The sequence below is a fragment of the Manis javanica genome, chromosome 8, assembly GCF_040802235.1.
Source record: "Manis javanica isolate MJ-LG chromosome 8, MJ_LKY, whole genome shotgun sequence".
Taxonomy (NCBI): Eukaryota; Metazoa; Chordata; class Mammalia; order Pholidota; family Manidae; genus Manis; species Manis javanica.
The window spans coordinates 1,962,374-1,987,842 of NC_133163.1; the positions used below are offsets into that span (position 1 = coordinate 1,962,374).

At 64.1% G+C, this 25,469-nt stretch overlaps 1 protein-coding gene and 1 long non-coding RNA gene across 3 annotated transcripts in view; one reads left to right on the forward strand and one right to left on the reverse strand.

Moving 5' to 3' along the window:
* KIF26A (kinesin family member 26A) overlaps positions 1-18,417 on the reverse strand; it is a 40,960-nt gene extending 22,543 nt beyond the window's left edge. Inside the window, exons 1-3 of one of the 2 annotated variants that reach the window (XM_036991700.2) lie at positions 18,207-18,417; positions 17,609-17,854; positions 4,345-4,797 (exon numbers count right to left, since the gene is read on the reverse strand). In XM_036991700.2, coding sequence (XP_036847595.2) covers positions 4,345-4,797; positions 17,609-17,854; positions 18,207-18,248 — 741 coding nt within the window. In that variant the 5' untranslated portion in view covers positions 18,249-18,417. Of the gene's footprint in view, positions 1-890; positions 3,533-4,344; positions 4,798-17,608; positions 17,855-18,206 lie in introns of those variants that run through there. The other variant, XM_036991706.2, reaches the window with a different exon arrangement.
* A 5,308-nt stretch (positions 18,418-23,725) lies between these two features.
* Positions 23,726-24,479, forward strand: LOC140843231 (uncharacterized). The gene is made up of 3 exons (XR_012120829.1): positions 23,726-23,781; positions 24,191-24,294; positions 24,448-24,479. It is a non-coding gene; the product is annotated as an uncharacterized lncRNA (long non-coding RNA).
* Positions 24,480-25,469: the final 990 nt, after the last annotated feature.

Here is a 25,469-nt window from a genome sequence, read left to right on the forward strand (position 1 = left end):
CCAGAAGCAGACCCCGGGCATGCCAAAAGAAGCCGGAGGGGGCGGACGGGGAGGGCGGAGAGAGGGAAGACCACAACACGGGGACAGAAGAAGGGGCAGCGGGCGGGTGGGCGGCCAAACAGAAAACGTGATGGAGGCGCCAGAGCAGCAACGAAAGAAAAGCGCGGAGAGAGGACAGCGTGAGGGGCTGCCCGGACGGGGGCCTCCAGAGCAGGGCCAGGGGCAGGACCTGCCAGACAGGGGCACCCATGCCAGCCAGCACCACGTCTGTCCCCAGAGAATGACCACAGTGGGGCCCTGAGGTCCCACAGTGCACAGCTTGGGAGATACAAGCTGACCCACTTCTGAGGAGCCCTCCAGGCCTGAACCCAGGTTAAGGCTCTGGCACATGAAGGACCATGTTCATCAGCTCAGGATAAACACCTCACTGGGACTATTTCACCCCAAAAGGCAGGGTAAGTGAGGGCCCAGGGCAGCAGGGTGGAACCTTGCAGACAGTGTCAACCCTGATCAGGGTGCAGGAGACATCACCCAGCGGGCATGTGCCAGGCTCCAGGGCATTGTGGGGCAGACCTCCTGCCCCTCAAAGCTTGGCCAGCCCCTGACCCTGACCCAGGGCTCCAACTGGGAGCACCTCACTTCCAGCGGGACCTTGTCTGCCCATCACAGAAGCAACTTCCCTGCAGCCTCCCAGGGAAAGGGGCTGCCTTAACCTCCACTCCATGGTCCCATCCACATCCCCAGGGACCCTTCCAGGGCTCACAGGAAGGGGGAGACAAGCAGGCTGGCACAGGGGTCAGTGGGAGCAACACGACAGTCCAGTACCACCCAACATCCACGGGCAGAGGGAAAGGCTGGCTCCGCCCAGGCCACCACCAAAATGACCTCACCTCGCACTCTGTATATCCAAGCAGCATGCAGCACCTCCTGCAGGAAGCCCTCCATCCTCCTGGTCAAGGTTGGCCCTTCAGTGCCCCTTCCCCCACAGCTGGCCAGGAACCCTCTGCTCTGGGACTTGCTGTCTGGACTCTGAGGCCCAGGACCCCAGGTAGGGCCTGGCCCATGTCTACAGGACCCAGGGTTTGCACAGGCTCTCTGGTCCTGGGTCATTCACCCTGTCACTCTGCCCACCTTCGGCCACCCCAGATGGCACTACAACCTCTGGCCCGCTGTGAGGTCAGAAGGCCAAAGCCTGGCTCTTGTGGCCTCGAGCCGTCAATGAGCACAGGTGTCCTGTGAATGTCTGACAGGCACTCTGTCGGCACGAGGGAGACACGCTGCGGTTCACAGCCAAGTCCCAGCAGAGCCGACCAGGGCGGCAGGTTCGCGGTGGCCCACCGCTGTCGCCCAGCACTCTCGAGCAGCCACAGCAGGCGACGGAACAGGACGCCCCGCTCCCACGGGCACCTCCGTCCTCCGTGGCGGCAGCGCTGCCTCGCTGACAGTCTGGAAAGCAACTGCCGGGCCATCCCACCTGGGGGCCCCACAGCCAGGAAGCATCAGCACACACCCAGGAGGCGGGAGAACCCGGAAGGGGCTGAGCACTGGGCCCCCAGACTCAGGAAGTGGGCCGTGGCCTTGATCACAGCCACGGCTGGCGAGGGGTGCTCCCCCGGACACAGGCTCCCTGCGTGGCCACACCCACGACCTGACCTGCAGTAGGGCCACGGGGCAGGCTCGCGGCCACAGCACCCAGGATGCTCTGGGCCCCCACCTCCCCCTCCAAAGACCACCCCTCCGGGAGGGCCAGAGTCTCTGGAGCAGCCCTGCTGGGCATAGGACAAAGAGGACGGCAGCCCCTGCCCACTCCGCCAGCCAGATCCACGTCTTCCTGGGAACAGTCGCACCCAGGGCCACTGTGGGGCTGCGGTGGGGATTCACAGCACGTCCCTCCAGAAGTATTTAATTCTGGAGCCTAACACACAATATTCTAACATTCCAGGGCCACCCCTAATGATTGATGCCCTAGTTCAAGGGAAATTACCTCATCTGAGTCTTAAAGTTCTATTTATGGTTCTAATAATCTCCCTATTGATTGCCAGGACTGTTGTCTAATTATAAATCCATTCCCACCCACCCTGAATGCAATCAATGCACACATGAAATGGAGAGGGGGGCCTTAAATGCCCATGTTTTACGGTGTGCTGGCTGCCAGCAGGGCTGCCGGCAGGAGGCCAGGGACCACCCCGCCTCCCCGCACCGACGAGCACAGTCGTGAGGACTGACGGCACCACTACACCGAGCCTGCTGGCCCCCACTGCCAGCCCACGTCCCCCTTCTGCCTCCCAGGCACCCTTGGAGCTAAGGCCACTCTCTGCCTGGTGTTCGAGGCCCTGGTCGATGAAGGGCTAAGCTTTTTCCCCCCGGGTAAGGAGCCCTTCGTTGTCCCCCCACACCCTGTGCTGGGCCCACCATCTCTGACACTCCCCTCTGTGCCCAGGTCAGTGCCACCAACTCCAGGAAGCCTCCCATTGTGGTGGCGCCCCCAGAACACTCCTCCTGGGCAGCCCAGCTGTCAGGCCAGGAGCTATAGGGGATGCATGGCAGAGGCCGGCCTCCATTGTCTTGGCCTCACCCCAGGCCTTAATAAACGGAGTAGCTGGAAGCAGGGAGGCCACACCCAGGGTACCTAGTTCAGGTCTAGAAGCTTCTCCTAGGAGCCCTCTGTACACCCCATCTCCAAGCCCCAAGAACAGGGTGGCCTCGGAAGGACCAGCCCCGGCAGTGGGTCACAGCGGCCCAGCTCCCAGCAAAGGAAGGGTCTCATCAAAGGTCCCATCCGGCCAACGCCATCTCACTGACCTCAGAGGGGCCCGAAGCCCAGAGCTGGGGGCAGAGCAGGGCCGGCTGGCCCCGGGGCGGGATGGGACTTTGCCCAAGCTTCTGGGGGCCCTCCCTGTGCCTCCAGCCCCAGAGCCCCTGGGGGCACAGAGACCCTGGAAGACATCTGCCAACCACTCTCTTTCAGAGACTGAGCAAGCCCACTAAGCCAGCTCTGCAGTGACTGGAAAACACACCAAGAAAAGGTTTTCACACTGCCCACTGACCTCTGCCCCTGGGCCCCTGGCGGGGCTGGATCATGTGGTGGGGCAGGGGGCTTCTCCATGCAGAGACACACGTGTGCAGCACCATCAGGACACACCCGGCCGAGGCCCCTGCCCTCGGCTCCCCCCAGCCCCAGCCCCAGCCAGGCCTCCTGGTAAGGTCTCCATGCTTCACAATCCCAGGGGCGTCACCACACCTCCGGGGGGCTCACCACACCTCCGGGCCTCCACGGGGTTCCCGCTGCTTCATGGCTCCTTCCTTGTTTGCCTGGTGAGCCCCTATGCTGGGCACTGCTGGGCCCCCAGCCTAAGAGCTCAACCAAGCAGACAGGCACCTCTGAGGGTACAATGCCCCCGGGAGCAGGTATCCCCTGAATTGGGCAGCTGCGTGCCTCCTGGGGACAGGCTTCCCAAGACAGCCCCAGCATAGCCCACCCAAACCATCTCCCTCCACTGCCCCAGGAAACCCCAGCCCGACAATCTGCCCTCTCCTGCCCTCCCTGCCCTGGCACCCCTCTGCTAGATGGAGAACCAGGGACACAGAGGACACTTGGGGCAGATTCCACCAGCAAAGCTCTCTGGACAGTGGGAAGCAGCCCCGGCTCTGCCTTCCACAGCTGGCTTCCTCTCAGACCATGGGGCAGGCACAGTACCCACTGGTGCCCAGAGCAGGTCCCACGGAGGCCATGCCCACTCCTGGGGGTAAGTGTGGGCCTGAGGAGGGGAGCCTTGGAGGGCGGGGAAGCATTCTGCAGTCACCTGAAAAGAGGTGGCTTCTGAGAAGCTAGACCCACGTGGGAAGTCCCAATGGCCTCCCCACCTGCAGGCATCACCTTACGCTCCAGGCTGGGCCAGCTGTCCACGGGGCAGGTCTGTGCTGCCCAGGCCATGGCCCTTGGGGCAGGAAAGCTGGAGGGGCAGGGCCCTGATGGGGTGAGGGTCTGCTCTTGTCCCAGGAGCCCACAGGGCCCTTCCGTCAGCTCACTGCACTATGTGTGGGCTCAGAAGCAAGGTGGGTCCCCACCACAGGTGTGGTGCTGGGAGCAATGCTCCAGGGAATACCCTGCCTACCAGTGGACTTGATGTAGACCTCAGCAAGGGCCAGGGGCCTCCCCAACACCCACGGTCCCCCTGCTTTAAGGGGGTGTGCCCTGCACAGTACCCACGGAGCCTGGGCACCATAGGTCCTGGAGAGGCATGGGTGGGACCTCCAGAAGTGAGCCCAGTTCTGACCCAGCTGCCATCAGCCCTGCCTGGTGGTCCCAGGAGGCCAGAAGCCCACTGCACCCAGGGCACTCACCAGGCACGAGGGCGGCAGGAAGCGGTTGACCCTTGAGACGCTCCACATGCCCTCCAGGCACTGCTGGGCCTGGATGGTGACTGTGCTCAGTGCCCCCCCCAGGCCAGCAGGTGCCACTGACACCTGGACACTGGGCCCGGGTGGCCAGGCCAGCCCCTTCCTCCTGTCCGGCCCTGCTCGGCCTGGCTGCCTCCCCGCTGGGCCTGCCGGGACTGGTACACCCCTCGGGCTGGTCATGGTGCCAGGGCTGGGGGGCACGAGGCCAGTGCCTCCATGAGGGGCATCGGGGTCCTCACAGCTGGCAGGTGCCTGAAGCAGCCGCAGGGCCTCCCGCGTGAGCTGGTTCAGGTGCGTGGTACAGACATCACAGCGGCGCTCAGCCTCCAGGTGGCATGCAGGCGGGGCCCCCGGCACTGGCAGCTTGTCGAGCAGCAGAGCAGAGAGGCAAGGGTCCTGGGGGACAGGGAACAAGGACGGTCAGTGCCCGGGCACCAGGCCCTACAACCCGTTCCTCACCCTCTATGGCGCCAGCCAGCTCATGCTGTGCCCACTGCATAATCTGTATCTGATTAATAAGCCCCAAATGGTTTTGTCTGCATGCACCCAGCAGGAAAATAATTATCAGAGCTTAATAGTGAGGCCCATGGTGCCCTCAACAACTGCCCGCCTCCTCCCACTGCCATCCCTGTGCTCACTCACAGCCAACAAAGCAGATGCATGCTCCCCAATAACCAAGCTGCAGGCAGCAGCCCAAGCCATGTGCTCAGGAGGCCGGCAGCAGGACCAGGACACCCCCGTCCCAGGCCAGGGCCTTTCCACGGTGGTGCCCCAGCGCCCCAGCTGAAAGCACCATCTACTGCAGAGAGCCACAGGGACTCCCTGGATCAACGGTGGTCAAGGAGGGCCTGGGGGGCTGGAGACCCTCCCCCTGCCTCGGTGAAGCCTCCAGCCCTGGTCGGGATCAGAAGGGAGACGCGGTACGGTCCTGCAGCAAACATGCCACCAGAAGCCACGCCATGTGAGGAAACTGCAGGTAACTCCTGAGCCATGTCCACCAGAAGACAGAGGCACTGGCGCAGGCCAGCAGGGAGGCAGGAAGCAAGGCTTGATGCCCACCGTGCTTGGTCCCAAGCATGGACTTGGCCCCAAGGGTCTGTGCTACTTGGTGGCTGCCCCTGGGGCTGAGCACCCCCTTGCTCTGCACTGGGGGGACACATGGGTCTCTCTGAGTGTCTGACCGCTAAGTACAGGAGCCAAGGGAGCCCAGAGGAGGCCCTCACCTAGCCTGGAGGTCAGGGAGGGCTTCCTGGAAGTGGTGACACTTCTGGAAGGGAGAGGAGGTGGAGCGTTCCAGTCCCCAGAAGGAACCTTAGAGCGAAGCCACCACAACTCACATTCCCAGGACCCACACCCTGTCCCGCGACCACCCTGAGGCTCTGCCCCGGCCCCTCCCTGGGGTGGCCTCTTCCGAGGTGCCTGGCTGGGTCCACCCCTCATCGGCCCAGCTGTGGCCATAACCACCCAGGCCTTTCCCAGTGCCGGCCCGACACAGCAAAGCGCAGAGCAGGCCTGTGTCTCCACGTCGGCAGCTGTTCCACCCAGCCCTCCCCGCGCCACCACCCCGCAGAGCCAGCCTTCCTTCCTCAGTGGCCACAGGCGAGGCCTGGCTCCAGTCCAGCTGCCCTGTTGGCCACAGAAGGGATTACGGCCTCACCAGACACGCCCACTTCTCAGGTGAGGAGGCTGAGGCCACCATGCAAGGGGGCATCCCCTTCATTCACCCAGGTTCCCCAAGCCTGACCCGTGTCCACTGGAAGGGCTCCAGTGGGTGACAGTTGTGGCAGGGTGGCCTTACTGTGAGGGGACACCACTCTGCTGGCCCAGCATAAGCCGGTGGTGGCTCTGCTCCTGGGTCCCTAGTACCCACCGTGCTCCCTGCAGTGTGAGCCCGTCTCAGCGGTTCTCCTCACACCCAGGCAGGCCAGCTCGAACGGAAGGCTGCCCCAGCCAGGCCAGGCCGCACCAGCTGCCCGACTCACGGGCCCCTCCGAAGGCCTGGATCTGGGGTTGGGGACCAAGGGGCTCTGCAGCCTTTGAAGTGCCCACTGTGTGGGTCCCTGTTAGTGGACGCCCCCACCCCTCCTGCACCCATGCCACCTCGTCCGTGAGGCCCTCCTGGACGCCCCTTTCCAGAGCCCTCTCTCCCAGGGCCCACTGCACTTTGTTTAAGAACATAAACTCTGGAGGGGAGTGGCCTTGCTAAGTCACTCACACCCCGTGCCCGCTATTCCTTCCCTTGCTATGTGGGGAGGTGGCGTTAGTGAGTACTTGCTCAGAGGCCTGTTGATTGACTGCTGGCACCTTCCTGCCCAGCCCCCTGCTCCCCTTCCGGAAACAAGACCCCGCAGGACAGGAGGGTCAGCGGACCACACAGATGAAGGTCAGGCCCTACCTGCCTACTGGGGTGCCCCCTCCGAGGCTCCACTCTGCACCAGGCTTCAGGGGCATCCTGCGAGGGGAGGGGTCCCACTCCCCGCAGGGATGGCCAGTCCCACAGCACAGTGGGGAAAGGCCCAGAAAACGCTGCAGGGGCCCCACCACAGGCTGGCACGCCGGGCCCGGGCCCGGGCCCGGGCAGAGCGCTGCCCTGTCCCAGAGCCACAGGCAGGCTCTGCCGGCCCCCGGGCCTGTTTTCCAGGTCAGGCTCTGATCACTCCGGATTTTCCACTCAGCAGGAGGCTGCTCACAGCCCCTGGCGTGGAGAGGAAGTGCGCCTGCCTCAGCCATTAGCCCTACTTGAAAGGCGGCCCAGCCCACCACCCCCACGTCCAGCAGCCCATTGTTCTCAGGCCTCTGCCTGTCTTGGGGAGCTCAGGCCTCCGGGGGAGTCCCCCTGGCACCGCCTCCCTGGCCTGCACAGGAGCGGGCAGGGAAGGAAGCCAGAAGCAGGGGGCGGGGGTGCCGAGGGGCCAGGGCCAGGCCAAGGCCCCGGGGGAGGGGGATGCAGGGAGAGCAACAGGAAGCCGGGCAGCACCCCCGCCCCGCCCCGCCCCCAGGGGCGGAGTCGCCAGGATTCCAGAAGGCAGCTGTCAGGGAGGCCCCAGCTGGGCCGGGCCTAGGGGGGTCAGCATCAAAGCCCAGGTGGGAACCACAGGGTCTGCAGCCACTAAGCTGGAGCACCCCTCATCCCACGCCCGGCACAGGGAGACAAGCCCGGGGCTACCTGGCACCTGCTCAGCACGCCCATGGCACTGGGATGGAGGGCTTATGTGCCGCCCTTCTCCCCGCAGCCACCCAGAAGCCCAAGTCCTGCTTCACAAACCCACAGGGGACCCACGCAGACATACCCAAGCCTCCACCCCAGCCAGAGCCCACCTTGGGGCCAAACGCCTCAACCCAGCACAAGCAGCCAAGCCCACCTCTTGGGGGACCCTCCCTGTCACCATGCACAGGGCCCAGCTGACACCCCTCCCCAGGGGAGGGGCAGAGCCGCCTCTCCAACCTTTCTCATGTCACACAGCACCTCAAACATTGGCACCAGCCAACACCAGAGAGGAGAGACTTGCCCGCAGGGCGGGCGCCTCGGGCAGCACTGGGCGGAGCCAGCAGGGCCATGTGCCACTTCGGAAAGGGACACTCACCACAGGCCGGGTCACTCGGAACCATACACCTGACACCAGAAGGACCCCACCTGGGAACCGGTAAGCTTTGGGCGGCACAGGCCCAGAGCGGGGCTCCCAGCCGCCAACACCCTGGCCCGGTGTTCAGACTCCAGTAAGGGGCTGCTTCTGCAAGGACAGGCCACAGCCACTCCCAGGAGGGCCCCCCTGCCCTCGGAAGGTAAGAGGCAGACAGCACCTCCCACACCACCCGTACCACGCCCGCCGCTGGGCTGCCCTCAGCACGGCCAGCAGTCCTCACAGTGCCGGACCAGGTCTCCCCTCCCAGCCAGGGGCGGCTCCCGGGAGCTCCGAGGGCCCGGTTTCAGGAGTCTGGGCCACCACGCCACCGTTAGAGCCCAGCACCTTCGGAAAGACAGTAATTACCCGGCTGCAAAATATTACTTTTAATTTCCAGTTTTATGATCTAATTAAACATATATTTTACTTGCATTTAAGAAATGTTTTTCTTAATTTGATTCAATTTAGCGCCGCACACCACCTACCCGTCACACCGCCTGGGTTTTAGGGAGCTTCCCCCCTTAACAACGATGGCTTCCATTCTTTATCTTGTTCCTGGGGTCTCCAGGACGCTTTAAGTAATCCTTTCGTTTTCTCCTGTGTGCAAGGCTAGAGGGGTCATGAGGGAGGCTGCCCCACCGTGAACCCCAGGACGGGTTTCTCTGCCCAGGGCCACCAGACCACCCACTTTGCTGGACAGAGCTAACCAGCCCCCAGCCCCCCCCAGCCCCCCCCCAGCCCTCCCAGCCCCGATCTGAGGCCACCAAAGGAGCGGTAGGGGAGGCGATCCTCTCCCCATTTCAGAGAAGTCCCTCAGCTCAGTGCAAAGACCCTGGGCCCCCATCACCCCATCTTTATACAGGGACCCCCAGCACCAACTGGCAGGCCACTAGGAGGCCAAGCAGCAGCAGAGGCCCAGCTGGAGTCGCACCCTGAGGCCTGGTGGTTCCCCACCCCAGCCCACCACACCACCCGTGAGCACGCAGGTGCCCTAGGGCCCCAGCCCCATGCCTCATCCTCCCTCCCCTCCACACACAAAGCATGCTGGGCCATGACCCCATGCAGCCCGTTTCCGGAGTTGACAACAGGTCCAGGAAGGGACCCTCGTCTGCTGGGCCAGGCACTACCCTCCTGGGCTCTGCTGTCGAGGACATTCCAATGTTGCGTGCAGCCTGGTGGGTTGGGGGCTAAGGGGTCAGGGGCTCAGTTTTCCAGCCTGGAAACCAGCCACACCTCAGGCATCCCCAGGCCCCTCCCACCTGCTGGGTGCCTCAACAGGCCGACACCCAGCCCAAGGGCCTGCCCACCCAAACCCAGCAGGAAGACCTGGAGCCCCGCCAACCAGAACCCTGGAGACCAGTCCAGTCCCATCTGTCTGCAGTTCTGAAGGTCTCACAGCCTCCTCTTTGTGGGGAGGGGTGGGGGAGTGGGAGACTCAGCCCACCTACCCAGCACTGACTGGCACCCGCCCTGTGCCAGGCACCAGCCAGCTGGGCAGCTCCAGGCACACTGTCCATTGAGCCCTCCTCCCCTCAATGGCCTCCCCTGTCCTCTGCCTGATGCCACAGCCAGCACAAGGGTGGTGGGGGCCTGGGGACCTACAGGCCAGCCTCAGTGGGTGGGGGTGACGGAGGCTAGCTTTGTCAGGATACCCGGTGCTCAGAGAGGCACTCCCGATGCGTCGGGGTGGGGAGGCCTGGAGCTCACCCAGACACAGCTCTCAGCCCAATTCTGTGGGTGCAGACTGCAGCCCCCATCGTGAGCCTGTCTGCTCATCTGAACAAGGGGTGATACGACATCCTCCACGGGCCCCACAGACTACGGCCGGGAGGTAGAGCCCCAGCAGGCTAGGCTCCCACCAGGGGTCCCCAGAGCCACTCAGGAGGGGTCTGCACCCCAGGGACACCAGACACTGACCCCAGTGGCCCAGCTGGAAAGGGGCAGGTGCATTAGCCAAATGAGGCTGCTTGCCCTGCAGCGGCCCCTAGGTACCCGGCATTCTGCTGGGAGCCACTGCATGCAGGCAGCCCAGATCTGTCCGGGCACCATCCCGTCCCACAAGGCTGCCAGGGGAGCCCAGGGCCGCAGCTCTTCAGCGAAGGACTTGACACCACAGCCTAGGCTCGGAGTGCCGCTCCACTGTACCCCGGCGCCCAACCTGGGACCCCACCCTGCCTCCCCCGTCACCCTGCCTGGCCCTCTGTGACACGTACGGGCTGCAGGCCTCCTCACCTCGGAGCTCTTGATGTCCCCACCCCCTGGAGACCATCACCCCATCTGTGTGGACCTAATTCTGAGATCAATGCCACCTCTTCCGTGAGGCCCTCCTGGACGCCCCTTTCCAGAGCCCTCTCTCCCAGGGCCCACTGCACTTTGTTTAAGAACATAAACTCTGGAGGGGAGTGGCCTTGCTAAGTCACTCACACCCCGTGCCCGCTATTCCTTCCCTTGCTATGTGGGGAGGTGGCATTAGTGAGTACTTGCTCAGAGGCCTGTTGATTGACTGCTGGCACCTTCCTGCCCAGCCCCCTGCTCCCCTTCCGGAAACAAGACCCCGGAGGACAGGAGGGTCAGCAGACCACACAGGTGAAGGTCAGGCCCTACCTGCCTACTGGGGTGCCCCCTCCGAGGCTCCACTCCGCACCAGGCTTCAGGGGCATCCTGTGAGGGGAGGGGTCCCACTCCCTGCAGGGATGGCCGGTCCCACAGCACAAACCCAGCTGACCCTCCTCACCAGCACCCAGCAGAGAAGGCAGACACCAGGCAGGATGGGCCCCTGGCATTGTGGTGAGGTCCAATGCTAAGACACACCACTGCCAGACACCCCCAGGCCTCCTGCTGGCCCACTGCACTAGCTGGAAAAGTCCTCTCAGAGTGCCAGGGTGACCAGCCTCCACAGACGCCCAGACTGCTGGGAGCCCCGGTACTCTCTGGCTACCTGGATCATACCCCCTTTGCAGGACGCCTGGCACAGGCCAAGCAGCTTGGGCAGCAGAGCTGGGCTCCAAGTGTGGGGGACAGAGGGGGTGGGGGCTAAGGAGAGGGCAGCCCCAGGAGGTGGTCATGAGGGCTGACACTAAGCCAAGGGCCCCAGCCCAGCAGGCCAGGCCAAAGCGGCTTCCGGATGATCCCTTGGGCTTGGGTGGCCCAAGTGTGGGGCTAGGGCGACTCCCGGGGAGCAGAGCTGGACTGCAGCCCCGCACCACAGCTGCGAGGGGCAGACAGGGACAGGACAGAAGAGCCCAGGACAAGACATTTAGGGAGGGGCCCACCCTGGAGCCCTCCCCACACCCCCACCCCTGAGCAGGGCATGCTCCACCCAGAAAGAGGCAGGCTGGCATCCATCAGGTCAGAGGGGAAGGCGCGTGGCAGTGTAAGAACATTCGTCTGAGGCCGGGCAGGAGGGAGCAGCCTGGCACTGGGCCGTGCAGGACCGTAAATCTGCCAGCCTCGAGCACTCGGCTGAGCTAGCCCAACCCAACCCCAGTGCAGCCCCCACAGTGGAGGCCTGGGGTCCTGCAGGGGGGGTGGGGAGGGCAGCCACCAGATGAGACCACCAGGGAGGCCTCCTGTGGAGCTCTCAGGCCACCCAGCCACAAAATGTGACACTGTAAGTCAAAGTGCTCCTTAACGCAGGGGAGGCGGCGTGAGGGCGCGGCCCAGGGACCTGTGTACCGAAGGGGAGTGCCAGGGCCTGACAGGGGAGTCCCCGCTCGCAGTTGGTATGGGCAGGCTTCTGCCCCAGGCTCCCCTCCGGCCCAGAGGAGCCTCATCAGCCGCCACAGTCACCCAGAGGGAAGGGAGAACCCAGCGCTCACAGGGGCCCCCAGAGGCCTGGCCACCCAGCCCGCTGCCACCAGGCACCCGACAGGGCGAGCCTGGCTTCCACTTGCCCCTCCACCACATGGGTTCCCTGTTCCCGTGGGGCAAACAAGCAGACAGAGGCCAGAAACACCAAGGGGACACTTAATCCATTTTTATTCTATTTATTACTCATACCGTACACCTTCTTGCACAAAAACTGTCTAGTGGCTTCCAGGAACCACACAGCGTAAGTCAGAAACAGAGCCACCTGACGAGAGCTGGTCACATTAGAACAAACAGGGATGATGAGTTCCCGTCAGACATGTGAGGAAGGGCCTGTGTGGTTAGCGGAAGCTGAGGAGTACCGCTGTGCGAGCTTCCCGGCAGGCGAAGGGAAAAAGGAACTAGACTTTCTTTGCTGTGTAAGACAAGAACCAGCCCTTTTGACTCCCAAATATGAATCCTTGCAGGGCATTCAAGGGAGCCTTGAGAAGGCCACTACCCATTCCACACCACCACAAGCCTCCCAGCAAGGATCTGCACGGTCTGAGGTATGGGGGCTATCTGCAGGCTTCCGCCCACCCTGACTTTCCCCTCTCGGCAGAGAGGCCTATTACTACAACTCACAGCCCCGCTCAGCCCCACCTCTGACTGCAGCTGGACTTTCCTCCAGCAAGACACAAAGCCACTACTGGAGGCCCACAGTGCCTATGTCCTGTGGGCTCCTGACATTCCCCCTCTGCTTCTGGCTGACGCTGGGAGCGCAGTGGATCACAACCCTCCAACTTAACCCCATGCCCCAAAGCCCACCCTCACTCCCTGAAACCTGGACCAGCGGGAACATCAGAGAGGCATAAGGAGCCATCATTCCATTGCTGGACTGAAGGACAGCCCCAGGGACAGCAGAGGACACCAGCTGGACTGTCTGTCCAGGGCGGAGCAGCCAGCTCAGGGTTTGGGAGAAGCAAGCCAAGATCTCACAGAGGCTGGACGGTGAGGTCAGGCCTGACCCTGCCTCCTCCCTCTCCTTGCCCAGACTCGGTTCCCCAGAGGGGCCCGGGAGCCTCTGAGACCCACAGACTGAACCTTCCCACCTGAGTCACCTGGTTCCCTGCCGGCCCAGGGAGCAGCCGCCCCTCACACCTCCCTGGCTGCCTCTGGGGCCTGCCGCGCCTGGTTCAGCTGGGAGACACTGCTGACTCCAGGTGCCCTGCCCTGTGGGTCCCTGAGGCAGGCCCCACGGCCCTGGCACAAGGGTGGCCCCAGAAGCCAGTGAGGCTCAAGCCAGCTACGGAGTGGGGAGGGGGTGTCCAGGGACTGTGACCCCAGGCGGCGAATGTCCGACATCAACTGGGTTCAGGCCCTGCCCTTCCAGGATGACAGTGTGATCAGGCAGCAGAGCCAGGACCCCACCAGCACCGCCCATCAGTACAGAGCTGGGGGCTGTGGGGATGGAGACAGTGCCCGCCCCCCCACCCATGGATGGCTGGAGGCTTCTCGGGGGGACAGACAGGGAATGGAGAGCCGGCGGAACCACCATCCCCACTCCAGACCCCAGACAAAAGCCCATGGCCCCACAGCCTTTAGACTCTGCCCGGCTTGGTGGGGAAACGTGAGCCATGACCGGGACTGCAATGGGTCGGGGGGCAGGGGCCACCACAGCAGCAGTTCTGGAGCTCAAGGAGGGTAAGACTCCCTGCCTGGGCCAGCAAGAGATTTGCACGAGCTAAATGGGAATTGATCACTTCCCCCATCAGGGGCGCTAATCAATTCAGCACCAGTACTGACACATCGAATGTCACAGGGCCTCTGGAGGAGCAGCCACTGCTGTAGGACCATCTGGGCAGCAACTGAAAGGATCCCCAAGCAGGATCCCCACCCTCAATACTGGGGATCGCCATCGTACATGGGAGTCTGGGGAGCAAGGCGTGGGGAGAGACAGAATCCAGCCCAGCAGCCATCAGGGTGAATACAATGGGGTGTGGAAGGAAAAGTGTGGTCACTCAGTCATTCAACGAACACTTCTGGGTGACCTGGACCCTGTGCCTGCCCCGGCAGAGCTCCCAGCCTAGGGGAGGGTCACTGGACACAGAGACCACAGAGTGGTCAAGTGGTATGAGAAGGGCTGAGAAAGAGCAGGGCCAGGTGGGTAGGATGTGGAGGAGGGGAGCTCGGGAGAGCTCAGTGCCCTCCGAGAGGCTGCCAGGGCTCCGCGCCACGAACTGAGTGAGGCTGGTCAGCACAGTGAGGCCCCCCCACCATGATCAGCTGTGCCGGTGCTGGTGCACAGGGCACTGGGTCATTCTGGCTGTGGTTCTGCCAAATGAGCACAGGAGGGTTGGGGGCTGGGGGTCTGTAAGAGGGGTGCTTGTAGCAAAGCACCATGGGATGAAGAAAAGAATGGGGACCTTCAGGCAGAGGGGCCCTTGTGCCCAGGGGCTGCACCTTTCAGAGGCCATGGCCTGTCAGGGCCAGGCTGGGGCAGCAGGACTAGAGACTGGCCAGAGGCTCCTGGCGGTCCGGGTTCTGGGCGTCCCCTCTGGCCACGCTGAGGGGGGGCAGACATCAGCAGCTGGCCTAGGCTGCTAGGGATGATGGAAGGAATTAGGAGGAACTTGGGGGCCAGGTCGTCTTGGGGAGTGAAGACACAGAGCAGGGAGGGATGCGGTCCGCAGGTTCTGGCGCAAGGGACAAGGAGTACAGAGTGGCCAGTGCAGAGGTGCGGGCACTGAGGTGGGCCCCTGCATGAGAGACACTGCGAGCACCAGCAGAGATTTCTCAGAGACAGGGCAGCACCTGTGAGGGGGTGCGGGGAGATTAGGGCAGGGAATTGGCAGGATCCCCTGGGGGACTTGGGGGCCCACAGTGGAGGACGCCCATAGAGGCCACGGGAGGACAGTTCAGAGGGTGTGACTCCAGGCCATGCAGGGGCCAGTAAGGGGTCACCCATAGGCGAGGCCTGGGAACCCTGGTGCAGACAGATGGCAGCACAGTGCGGGGCCCATGCCCCCTCCACGCCAGGCCTGCCACCCTTCCCAGTTCAGACAGGAGTCTCCCAGATTCCACCCTGGTGGGCAGTGCACACCTCCAGGAACACCAGGGCCCAGAGAGGGGGAAGGGCACAGTCCCATCACTCCCCAGGGACGAGGCTACCCCTGGAGACCACAGACTCCCTCGCTGCCCCGAGGAAGCCACGGCAGGAGCAGGGAGGAAAGGGCACACGCGGTGAGCAAGAGGCAGGCAGGCCCTGCACCTAGGCTCCTGGGAATGGACGGGGCTCTAACCGCCGTGTCTGACCCCTATAGGCAGCAGACCCAGCACAGGGGGACCCCCAAGCCTATGTCCCAGCAAAAGCAACTGAGGTGTGCGAGACGCCCTGTGCCAGACCCATCTCCCATGCACCTGTGAAGTAGGTGCGGAGGTGGCCCTCGAACAAGGCCCTCGCTCTCCCGGAACCTGCCAGAGGCCCCGGAGAGGGAGCCGTTCGCTGGCAGGAGGAGGAGCCAGGAGACAACTGGGGACCGATCCCCAGCAGAGACACCAAGGGCAGAAGACGAGACAACCTCAGACTGGCTGGACGACGACTGTCCACCCAGCCTCTCAAGCCTCCCTCTGCACCTGAGACCAGGCAAGGGCCCCCAAGGCGAGGGCCTCAAACAGCCAGGCTGGGGTCCCAGTCCCACCCCAGCCCCAGCCGTGGGAGCCTACCAAGCTGCCTCCCCAGATGCAAGTGTGCACCTAGGGGATCAGGCTAAGCTCCCGGTGAGCTGGGGGTGGCCTCCGGATGAAGAAAGGGCCCCAGGGCAACTCCTAGACAGCCCACTCCACATCCCAGGGCCTCACTGGCCCCAGGGCAGAGCCCAGTGACCCCTGGACAGTGGGTCAGGCTCTGAGGAGGGCCCACTGGAGCTCACCCAGAGCCAGTCACACACGGGCTCCCCACTGCCCCGCAGGCCCTCCCTCCCTAGCCGAAGCAGAAGCAGCTGTGGGCACATGGCCCAGACACCACCTTCCCAGCCTCCCCTGAAGGAAGCTATGGGGCAGGCTGAGCAAGGAAGGCTGAACATCAGCCAGGACACAGGGAGATCTGGGTTCCACAGGACAATGACACTCACCGAAGTCCCAGGGTCTCAGGCCCAAAGCCCTAGGGCCTGAAGTCCCCATGGGTGCTGCTTCCATCCTCTAGAGAAAAAGTGGATGATGAGGCCTTCACAGAACCCTACAGGTTGGACAGCACTCCCAGTGGGCCCCTGGAGGTCACCCCCACCTGACAAAGGAGGAAACGCAGAGGGGGAGGGTGCAGAGCAGGAACAAAGCCCAGACCCTGGTCTGCTGGGCGAGCAGGCTCCTGGGTGCCCCCACCTGGTACTGCGAGGTACCCAGTGTCAAAAGCCAGACTTGAGGAAGGCCAGGGAAGTGGGAGGTGAGTGCTCGGGGTGGCCCAGGGACCCCTCTGATGAGCCATCTGCAGGAAGGGACCAATGAGACCCCAAATCCACGAGTGACTGGTGCGACCTGCAGCTCCCTCCACCAGGACCCTCCACCCACCTGCAACCAGCTGGCCACACGTCCAGCGCCACCAGGCAAAGCCCAGCTCGGTTGCTAAAGCCCCTCCTCTCTCTGGCCTCGGCTTCCCCTAAAGGAGCACAAGGTGACCTGGCAGCTCTGACAGACCCCCAGGAAGCCTGTCCCAAACCACACCCTCCTGGGGCCCTGGCCGTCTTCTGGTGTCCTTCCAACCAGATGTGGGCCATCTGCACAGAGTCTGGCAGGACGGCACGCTGCTCAGAGCAGCAGACGCAGGGGGGTCCAGGCCCCCCACCCGGACAGACCACAGGGGCCGGTCCCCAGGCTGCAGAGAGGGCGTCCAGCCAGAAACCAGCTCACACACTCCACCCGACCCTAGACGAGAAACACCACGGGACCCCAGGACCCAGGGTCTGCCCCTACCCCCGGACTGCAAGGCCCCCTTTGAGAACTATATTTAGATTCAATGGGGATTGTATGAACTTCCCAGGAACACTTTTAGAAAGACTGAAGGTCTGGCGGGAAGGGTTTCCTCTGGGGACCCCCACCTTCCCAGGCTGCACAAACTTCCAGAGCGTATTGTTCCTTGAACAATGGTCCCAGCTCCTTCCAAGAGCAGGGCAAGCCCATTGGCTGAAGAATCTGGCAGAGCCCCCTCCTCTGGCAAACACCTTGGCAGCTGGGGCCACAGCCTGGGGAACACAGGGGCCCAGCCACTCAATTCCCAGAGGGGTGGCCGCTGCCTAGGGTGACAGAGCCCCAGGCAGTGTCCCACACACCATTCTTATTCATGACTTCGGGAGGGAGCAGGCCCACCTTCTGGTCCTCCAAGCCCTCCTGCCCCAGGTATGCAATTTCCAGCCACCTGGCTGGGGGCCCAGGTGCCCTAAGGGTGAGGACGCACCCAGTAACCTCCCGCTGCTGGCAGGGCAGGAGCTGTCCCGCCCTGGGCGGAGGCCCTGCCATCTCCCTCTCCCCTCCCCCTCGCAGACACAGTGGTTCCAGCTGTGGGACATCTGCGGCTCTGGAGGGAAACGCCTGCCCAACCCCCTCCGACCCGACTGCGGGGTCCTCTTAGGACGAAACTTCCCCAACTTACCCACTCCGTGTTACAGACGGGAGAACTGGGTCCCAGAGGGAACGGGGACTGGCCCAAAGGCACTGGGTGGGAACTCCCTCCCTCTGCGCCCCACGTCTCCCAAGTTCCAGCGTGGGCCCTGCCGCGGAGGCCGGCCCGAGGAAGGGCCACTTACCCGGAGGGGTGTTCCGGGCCCGCTGACCAGCTTCCACGCCTGTCGCTTAAGCTCAGCGAGCTTTGTGTGGCAGTGGCGGCACCAGCCGCCTCCTCCCGGCGAGCGGCCCTGCTCTGCGCCCGCCCCGGCGCCCTCGGGCGCGGGGCGGCTGCCGAATGGGTCCTGCTCGGGCCCGGCAGGCAGCCTCTTGCGGGGGGACACCTCCAACAGCTGCGGCGGCTCCGGAGCCGGGCCGCCCTCCGCCACCTGCGGGGGCGGGGGCGGAAGGGGACAGTCAGTCCGGGCCTCTGGGCGGCGCCAGCACGGGACCCAGCGCCGACGACTCCAGACCTCGGCGCGTCCCGGCCCCAGAGTGACGCACTCTCGACAAAGTTAGGCGCGCGGACGCGAACCTGCCGCCTACACTCCCCTTCCATCCCGGGGGGTCCGCGTGACGGTCCCCCCCAGCAGGATGCCCGGCGCCCCCCGCACCCTTTCCAGACCCGGTCCTCGGGGGGTGCCACGCTCCCCGAGAGCATCCTGGGCGTCCCGAGCTCCGTCCCGGGACGCCCGTAGGCCCCCCGCGGCCGCCTCCCTCTCGCGGCCCGGCCGCGCGTACCGCGGGTTGTGCGGCGCACTGTGGGGCGCCGCGGCCGCCCATGGCCCGGACGCAGGAAGGGCCAGGCGGGCGCTCCGGGACTGCGCGGGTGCTCTGGGGGTGCCTCGGCTACGTGATCCGGCCCGGAGGCGCCCCCATGGGCCTGGCCGCCGCTCCGAAGTTCGCGCCGCGGGCGAGTGGCGGAGAGCGCGCGGTGGCGTCGGCCGGCGCGCTCGCAGGCGCGGGCGGGGCGGGGCGGGGCGCGGCGGGGCTCCGGGGCGGGGCCCGTGCGGGAGGGCTGTCCCGCCGCGCAGGAGCCCTCGGCTCGGCGGGGTGGGGGAGGGGTCCTGCTTCGCCGCGCGGCCCCTCCCACTGCAAGGACCCCAACCTGTTAGGCGAGTCACAGCCCGAAGGAGGGGCGCTGGGGGCAGCGGTGGGATGCTCGGTACGCGCGCGCATGCGCCTTCCAGCTCCTCTTCCCGGACGCTGGGATCTGCGCGTCTCCGGGGAAGCGCTAACCCACGCTCCACTTTTCAGCGAGCAAACTGAGGCCGCGGACGGGAGGGTCTTGCCCAAGGTCACACAGCGAAGGGGAACCCCGGACTCCCAGTTGCTTTTTCCTGCAGATCCAGGGCACTCCGCGTGTCGTTGCCCACACTTTAGCTATAACTGTCGCGCGTGGGTGAATTGTCATCGTGGTCTGCGCCTCGGAACGAGCAATGCCTGTGCCAGTGTATCTGTGTCTAGGCGTGTCTGCGAGTGGCATGCGTGTCTTTGCAGCCGCGCGTGTGCACGAAGGTGGGTGTGCTCGTGGGCGCCTGGGAGGCGAGAGGAGGTGGCGCGGCTGGCCCTGGGGGTGTGCGCGGGACCTGTTGTCAGCCGGCCTGGCAGATGGGAACTTAGCTCCGGAATTAATTGCCTGTTTGTCTCTGGCTGGGAGGTCGCCCCGGCCCCCGACCCCCCACCCTCGGGGACCAGTTGCTCCCCCTCCAGGCTGGCCCCAGGAGTCGCCGCTATCCGAAGCGGCAGGTGGCTTCGTGTCCTGGCTGTGGGTCAGCCCGAAACCCGCGGTCGGGCTCGGCTGGCGCTGCCGCCTACTTCCTGTGACGCGCGCGCCCCCTGCTGGCCACCGCGCATCCGCCGCCCTGAGGCTCAAGAGCCGCCTGGCGCCAGCCGTCCAGGGACTAGGAGAGGCCGAGGCCGTGCAGAGGCTGGCAGGCGGGTCCTGACCGGATCAGCGGTCCCAGCCCGCGGCTCACCGCGCACACAGTGAGCCTGTACACAGATTCAAGCTGCTCTCCGCCTCTCCTGAGCCCCTCACAGAGATCTCCCCTTCATTACGTTTGGCCCACCACCCTTTTACTTGCAGATCCTCCCCGGCCGTGCACGCACTCCCCAAAAGAGAGGGGTGGATCATTCCCCCTGGTTTCTCAAGTCTTTTATGACCTGCAACGTGGCGCGGTGGGGGCAATAAAGTGGGCAGGGCTTCCCACTCTTACTCCGCGATCCCACAGCCTCCAGCCCTTTTCCACCCGGTGTACGGCTGGAAGCTCTTCCCCTCTTATACCTCAGAGCGAGACTCCCAAAGGAAAGCGGGCATCAACCTCCATCCGGATCTGGGGACACCCCATCCGGGACACACACACACACACCGCCACGGCTTGCAAACAGCTCGGTCTCCCACCTCTCGACTGCTCTGGGGCACACACACAACCGGGCACGGGCAGCGCGGCTCTATAACACACACACTCCCCACATGCACCCCTAGAAATACACTGACGCCAGGAGCCCCGGGTTTTCCCCCGGGGTCTGCCACGCCAGCAACTTCAGTTGTCGGCACCGTGAAGCGCTTCGGGGAGCGCAGGCTCACAACCTACACCCGGCGGCCCGGAGGAGGCCAGCACAGTCCCGCAGAACATGGAGGTGCACGCGGGACCTGGAGTCACCTCAGGGACTCCGGATCAGGCACGAGACCCCCGATCCCCCGCCTCTCCCACCCCTGCAAGGCGCGCAAAGCGACCGGAGTCCCTGTGCTGTGCTCCCTGCCCTGGGGCAGCACTAATGCGGAAAGTGCGGCAGCGAGTCCCTGGCCCGGCCTGCCGGACGCTGCCCAGGACCTGCTACCTCCTCCGCGCCGCACCCAGGGCCGCGGAAGCAGCGCGGCGAAGTCGCGGGACAGCGCCTCTGCCGCCCGCTGGGTCCCGCCGCCCAGCACTCACCTTGGCGCGCCGCCGCAGGAGGTGGCTGGTGAAGCCCAGAATGATCTCCGAATCCAGACAGAGCGCCCCCATCTCCAGCAGACTGGGCGCCTTGCGGGGCGCGCCGCGGGGCGGCTCGGGCGGCCCGGGCAGCGCCATGGAGGAGCAGAGCGCGGGCAGCTGCCCGGAGCTCCTCCCGCCGCCGCCGCCGCAGCCTCCCAGCCTGCGCGCTCCCTGGCCGCGCGCTCGCCGCCGCCGCACCCCGCTCCGCGCAGGGCTGCCCGCCAGGCCCCAGTCATCGGCGGTCCGCGCCCGCGGCCCCTGCGCTCGCTCCGCGCCGCGCGCCCCCGCGCTCCGGCACCGCCCGCGCGCGCGCCGACAGCGCCCCCTCCGCCCGGGCGGCAAGCCAGACACCAGACGTGCGGACCCAAGGAGGAGCGACGGGGGCCCCGAGGGCGTACTCGCCAAAGAGCGAAGGACCCTGGGTCCACAGCCCCTGCCTTGAGGCCCCCTGCCGGGCGTCCTGGCCCGTGAGCACAGGGACGGGGCTGTGGCGCCGAGTGGGGCTCCCCGAATCCTCTGCGTATCGTAGTCACTCCCCCTCCAATCCGTCCCGGCGACCCCGTGACTTGGAGTCCCGCTCCCGGGAGACGCGTAGGGAACCGTGACCTTGTGCTCTCCGCTCTGCCCATGCTCAAGAACGCCCGTCTGGGCGGCTCCCGGGTAACCTCGCATATCACGCCCCAGCATCTGCTATGGAACCCCCAACCCCCAAGGCTCATCCCGCCAAGGCCCCAAAGCGGCACAGCGGCTGAGGTCTCTGCGTCTCCACCCCCGGACCCCGATTCTGCCAGCAACTGCAACTTCTCTGCCCTGGACCCGGACCCGAAATCCCCACAGAGTGAAGGGTTCCTGCTGGCTTGCTGCTCAGCCAAATTAGGCCAATTTATAGTCGGATTTCAGGGTGGGGCGCATGAGACTAAGGGCGTTCTGCCAGGGCACAAACTCAGAGCCAGATAGGGGATCCCACTGTGTGTTGCCTTCAGCATCATTTGTTGGCAGTGCGCACTGAGGCCGAGGAGGGTTGAGTAGACAGGTTCCCCGAAATAACCTAGGCCTTTGGGGAAAGAGTTAAGGAAGAGGGGAGTGGGGGTAAGGGAACACTGAGGCGGTGCAGGCGGGAGTGGGGGGACCTTGGACAGGACTTGGAAGGTAAACATCCAAGACAAGAGGCTGAGGTCAGGGACTGGAGGTCAGGGTGCTGGGCCCTTCCAGAGGCCATGGTCAGTGACGGCGTGACATGATGGTGTGGCTGGGAGGCTGTGGCTAGGCCAGTCAAGCTTCCCTCTCTGGCCCCGGAAGTATGGTGGAATCTCTTCACTCCCACAGACAGTGAGACCATCCTGTCCCGGGTTCCACCCCTGACTCCCCAAGTCAGCTGAAGGACATGTCTCCCCCGACCACACCCAACATCTCATTAACACCTTATCTGCAGGCCACAGGATGGGAATGACCAGTGCCTGGCCCCCACCCAGGCTTCTGGTCAGGAGAGAGACCCTGGGAGGGGCTGCCCCTTACCTGCCCGCACTGCCACCTCTAGGCTGGGGCAGAGATCAGGGTAAGCCACTGGGGGTCTCGAGTCTCCCCATCAGCCCCCTCCTCTGGGCTCCTGTGGTTGGATTTGGGAGGAGCTAGGCTCCCAGCAGCCCCCCGGGGGACTGCCCACCTTTCCTCCACTGCCTCCTCCAATCCCCTGAACCTGGAGACTTCCCCCAGGTGGACCTGGGTCTTCTGGGAGGAGACCTCCTGCCATCTCGGTGGATTGATGAAAGTCGTTGTGGAGATATTTTTAACATTTAATTCACCAAGCATGCAGTGGCCATTCAGAGCTGTCCCCAGGGAAATCTAGGCCAAGAGAGCCGACCAGAAAGCCCCCTGCAATAGAGTGCAGTTCCGATGGGATTGATTGCTGGGCTGAGCCTCCAATCAGACTCCATGTGGCAGTATCTCAGGAAGGCAGGACGACACTGGGCTGGAATGGTTAGGTCCACCCCCAGGCGTTGGGAGCCCTGGGCCTGCCATACCACCATCTCACCCTGACCTGCCAGGGACACTGGGACACCCCCTCACCTCCTGCTCCACACACAGACCAGTCCCTTTTGGGCCCAAGCCCCCATGAGTGGCCTCTAGCCCACCCCAGCCAGACTTGAAAAGAAGGGGCCAGCCCATCCGTCCAATAATTTGAGGCCTGGGAAGGCACCCCGACGTGCTCCCACCGAGCCCTCTGGAATATGAATGCAGGAAGCACCGAGGAACTCTGGCCCAGGAGGGAAATGGACACAAACCCTAACACTGGATGCTTGGTGACAGAGGAGGCGAGTCAAAACCTGGGGCTCCTGGGAAGATGCTCCAGACACTGTACGCAGCAGGTCAGGTTTGGGCTTCCAGGGAGCATGTATGCCCACAAAGGCCTGGCCTTTCCTGGGAGAGACACAAGAGGCAGTCAGAATTGTTGCCTCTGGGGAGGAGAGGAAGGGGCCAGGGGGAGGCTTTCCCCCCACCTTCTATCCCTCTGTGTGGCTTTAACTCTCATGGATTTTTAACATGACTTAGTATTTGACAGCATTTTCAGTGCTGGAGCAGCCAGAGAGGAAATGCCTGAGCTTCACCCGGTAGGGCCACCCTAGGCATGCGACACCCTCCATCACCCTCCAAGGTAGGGTAGGGGAGAGGAAGGAGCCTCCCCTTCATCTCAGCGAGGTCCTGGGACCTCCCAAGCTCCCCCACACCTGGTCAGCTCACCAGCCCCTGCCTCCACACCCCTAATGTCTGTGGTGGGGAAGGCTGCCTCAGGAGAATGGCCAGCAGTGACAGCCCACAGTGGTCCAGCGCAGGGCCGCCTGGCCAGGCTGCGCCCCTCCTCCTCAGCTCTGCAGTCAGGCTTCATGCCAGGGAAGACTGCCCCCATGGAACCAGCCCTCCGTCAGGGCCGTCTGAGTGTGGGCAAGGCAGTCCTCTCTCTATAGCAAACACTGGTGTTTACAGTGGCCTGGGCTGCATACCCCCTCGACAGTATTCAACAGTTAATCCTCACCACAATTCTAGCAATGCTATTGCTATGACCCCCATTTCAGGGATAAGGAAACTGAGGCGCAGACCGGCCAAGCAACATGCCAGGATTCATCCCAGGCGGTCTGAACCTGTGACAGAAAGCCCCCTCCTCGGCCGGTTCCCCCAGGGCCTGGCCTCCAAAACGCTGCTGTGCGGGGGCAGGACTGACCCTGCGCTGGGAGCTTCCGGGGTCTCCGCTAGGAGGAGCCCCAGGCACCCTGGTTTCAGCACCTCGGCCAGCGTCAGCAGAGGGGCAGTGCTGGGCAAGGGCCCACCAGGCTCTCCCTGTAAGCATCCTGGGATGGCTGGGGAAGGGCTGGACGAGGGAGTCTCCCAGGGTGTCCGGCCGCCGTCATCCATGGGAGTTCGCCCTCTGAGCTCAACCGCTCCGGAGTCAGCCTTGACTCTGGCTCGCTCTCACCACCCCTACCCTATCCATCAGGACCTCGGTCCCCGCTAACTTGACAGTATGTCCAGAGTCAGACCACTTTTCACAGCCTGTGCTGCCCAGGCCCCCTCTTGGTCAGAGTTCCTTAAGCAGGGGCGCTGTGACCACCCCACCCCCTTCCATCTTCAACCAACACAGAACCTGGGGAGCCTTTAAGATGTGGGAGAGGCCACTGCACCTCTCTGACCAACCCCTCAACTTCCCATCTCTTGCCTGGTGCCCTGCAAGTCCTCCCTGCCCTGCTCTAGCCCCACAGGCTTCCTGGCTAAACACTCCGGGAGCACCGCTCAGGGCAGCTGCTCCGACCGCCCCCCAGACGTCCCCAAGGCTGTGGCGCTCCCTCCCTCTTCAGGTATGGTCTGGACGGCCACCTTCTCAGCAAAGCCCTCCCTACCCTCCGCAGGGGACACTTCAGTGCCTCCCAGCACTCCCCACCCTCCGACACTCTGATTTTCCCCCTTTAACATCTATCATGAATTTACTGTCAAGCCTCCTCTTTGTCTAGCTCATTGCCCTTCACTCCCACTGGAATGTCTGCTGTTTCTGCAGCCCTCAGCACAGAGCAGACACCTGCTGATACTTGCTGAAGCAATAAAGGCACAAGTGAACCCCAGGCATGATCTTTGTTACGAGTTCCTGTGTGAATTTCCACTGTAAAGGGGCTCCTGTCCCTCCGTCCCCTGCCGTGGCCTAGCCCTCCCCATCCCCAGCCTGGGTCTCTGCTCTGGCACACTCACTGCCCCAGACTGGCTCCTCGCGCTCACCCCACCCAGAGCAGGACTACAGTGCCAGGCCCTCCCCCTGGGATGGCTTGACCCAGCCCAGTCTAGGTCAACCAGGTTGACCAGCCTGAGGACACCCCCAGGCCCTGATGGAAGCATTCCTGATTGGCCTGAACCTTCCCAGCTCCCGAGAGGAAATGCACATGGCCCCCAGGGACCCCGCCCTGTGACAGTGGAGCCCGCAGGCCCTCTGGCCCAGCCTGCAAGGCTCCAGCCCGGACCTCCCCCTCTGCACTGAACTCCCTACTGCCCCACTCTAGGGCCCCGCTGCCTCAGCTCTCCATGCCCCGGCCCCCAATCCCTTGCAGGCCTCCTGACTCTCTGCCTGGACTTCTCCCTCATAGCGGCCAATGCTACCTTCATGCCACACTCAGACCTGGCTCTTCCAGTAAACCCCCCAGCCCCTAGCAGGACAAGACCCCAAATCCTGTACTCCCATGGCACCTGGCATATTCCTGGAGCCCTCGGGGCAGAGAGTAGATTGTCTCTGGGTGTCTGGGGACAGCTCAGGCCGAGCACTCCCGGGGAAGTGAATGCTTAAGCCAGTCAGGAAGGTGGACAGGTAGCAGGAGACCGCCTCCCCCGACCCCCCGAGGGAATGTGAATGGAGTCAGGAGGCGGGCTTCTGGGGACCCAAATCTGCGTTTTCACAGCCACATCTAGAACGGGGCACTGCCACTTATAGCCAGCAGGTGGCGCACCTTGGCCACAGTCTCTGGTTAAAGGAACACTGCAAGAGAGGACC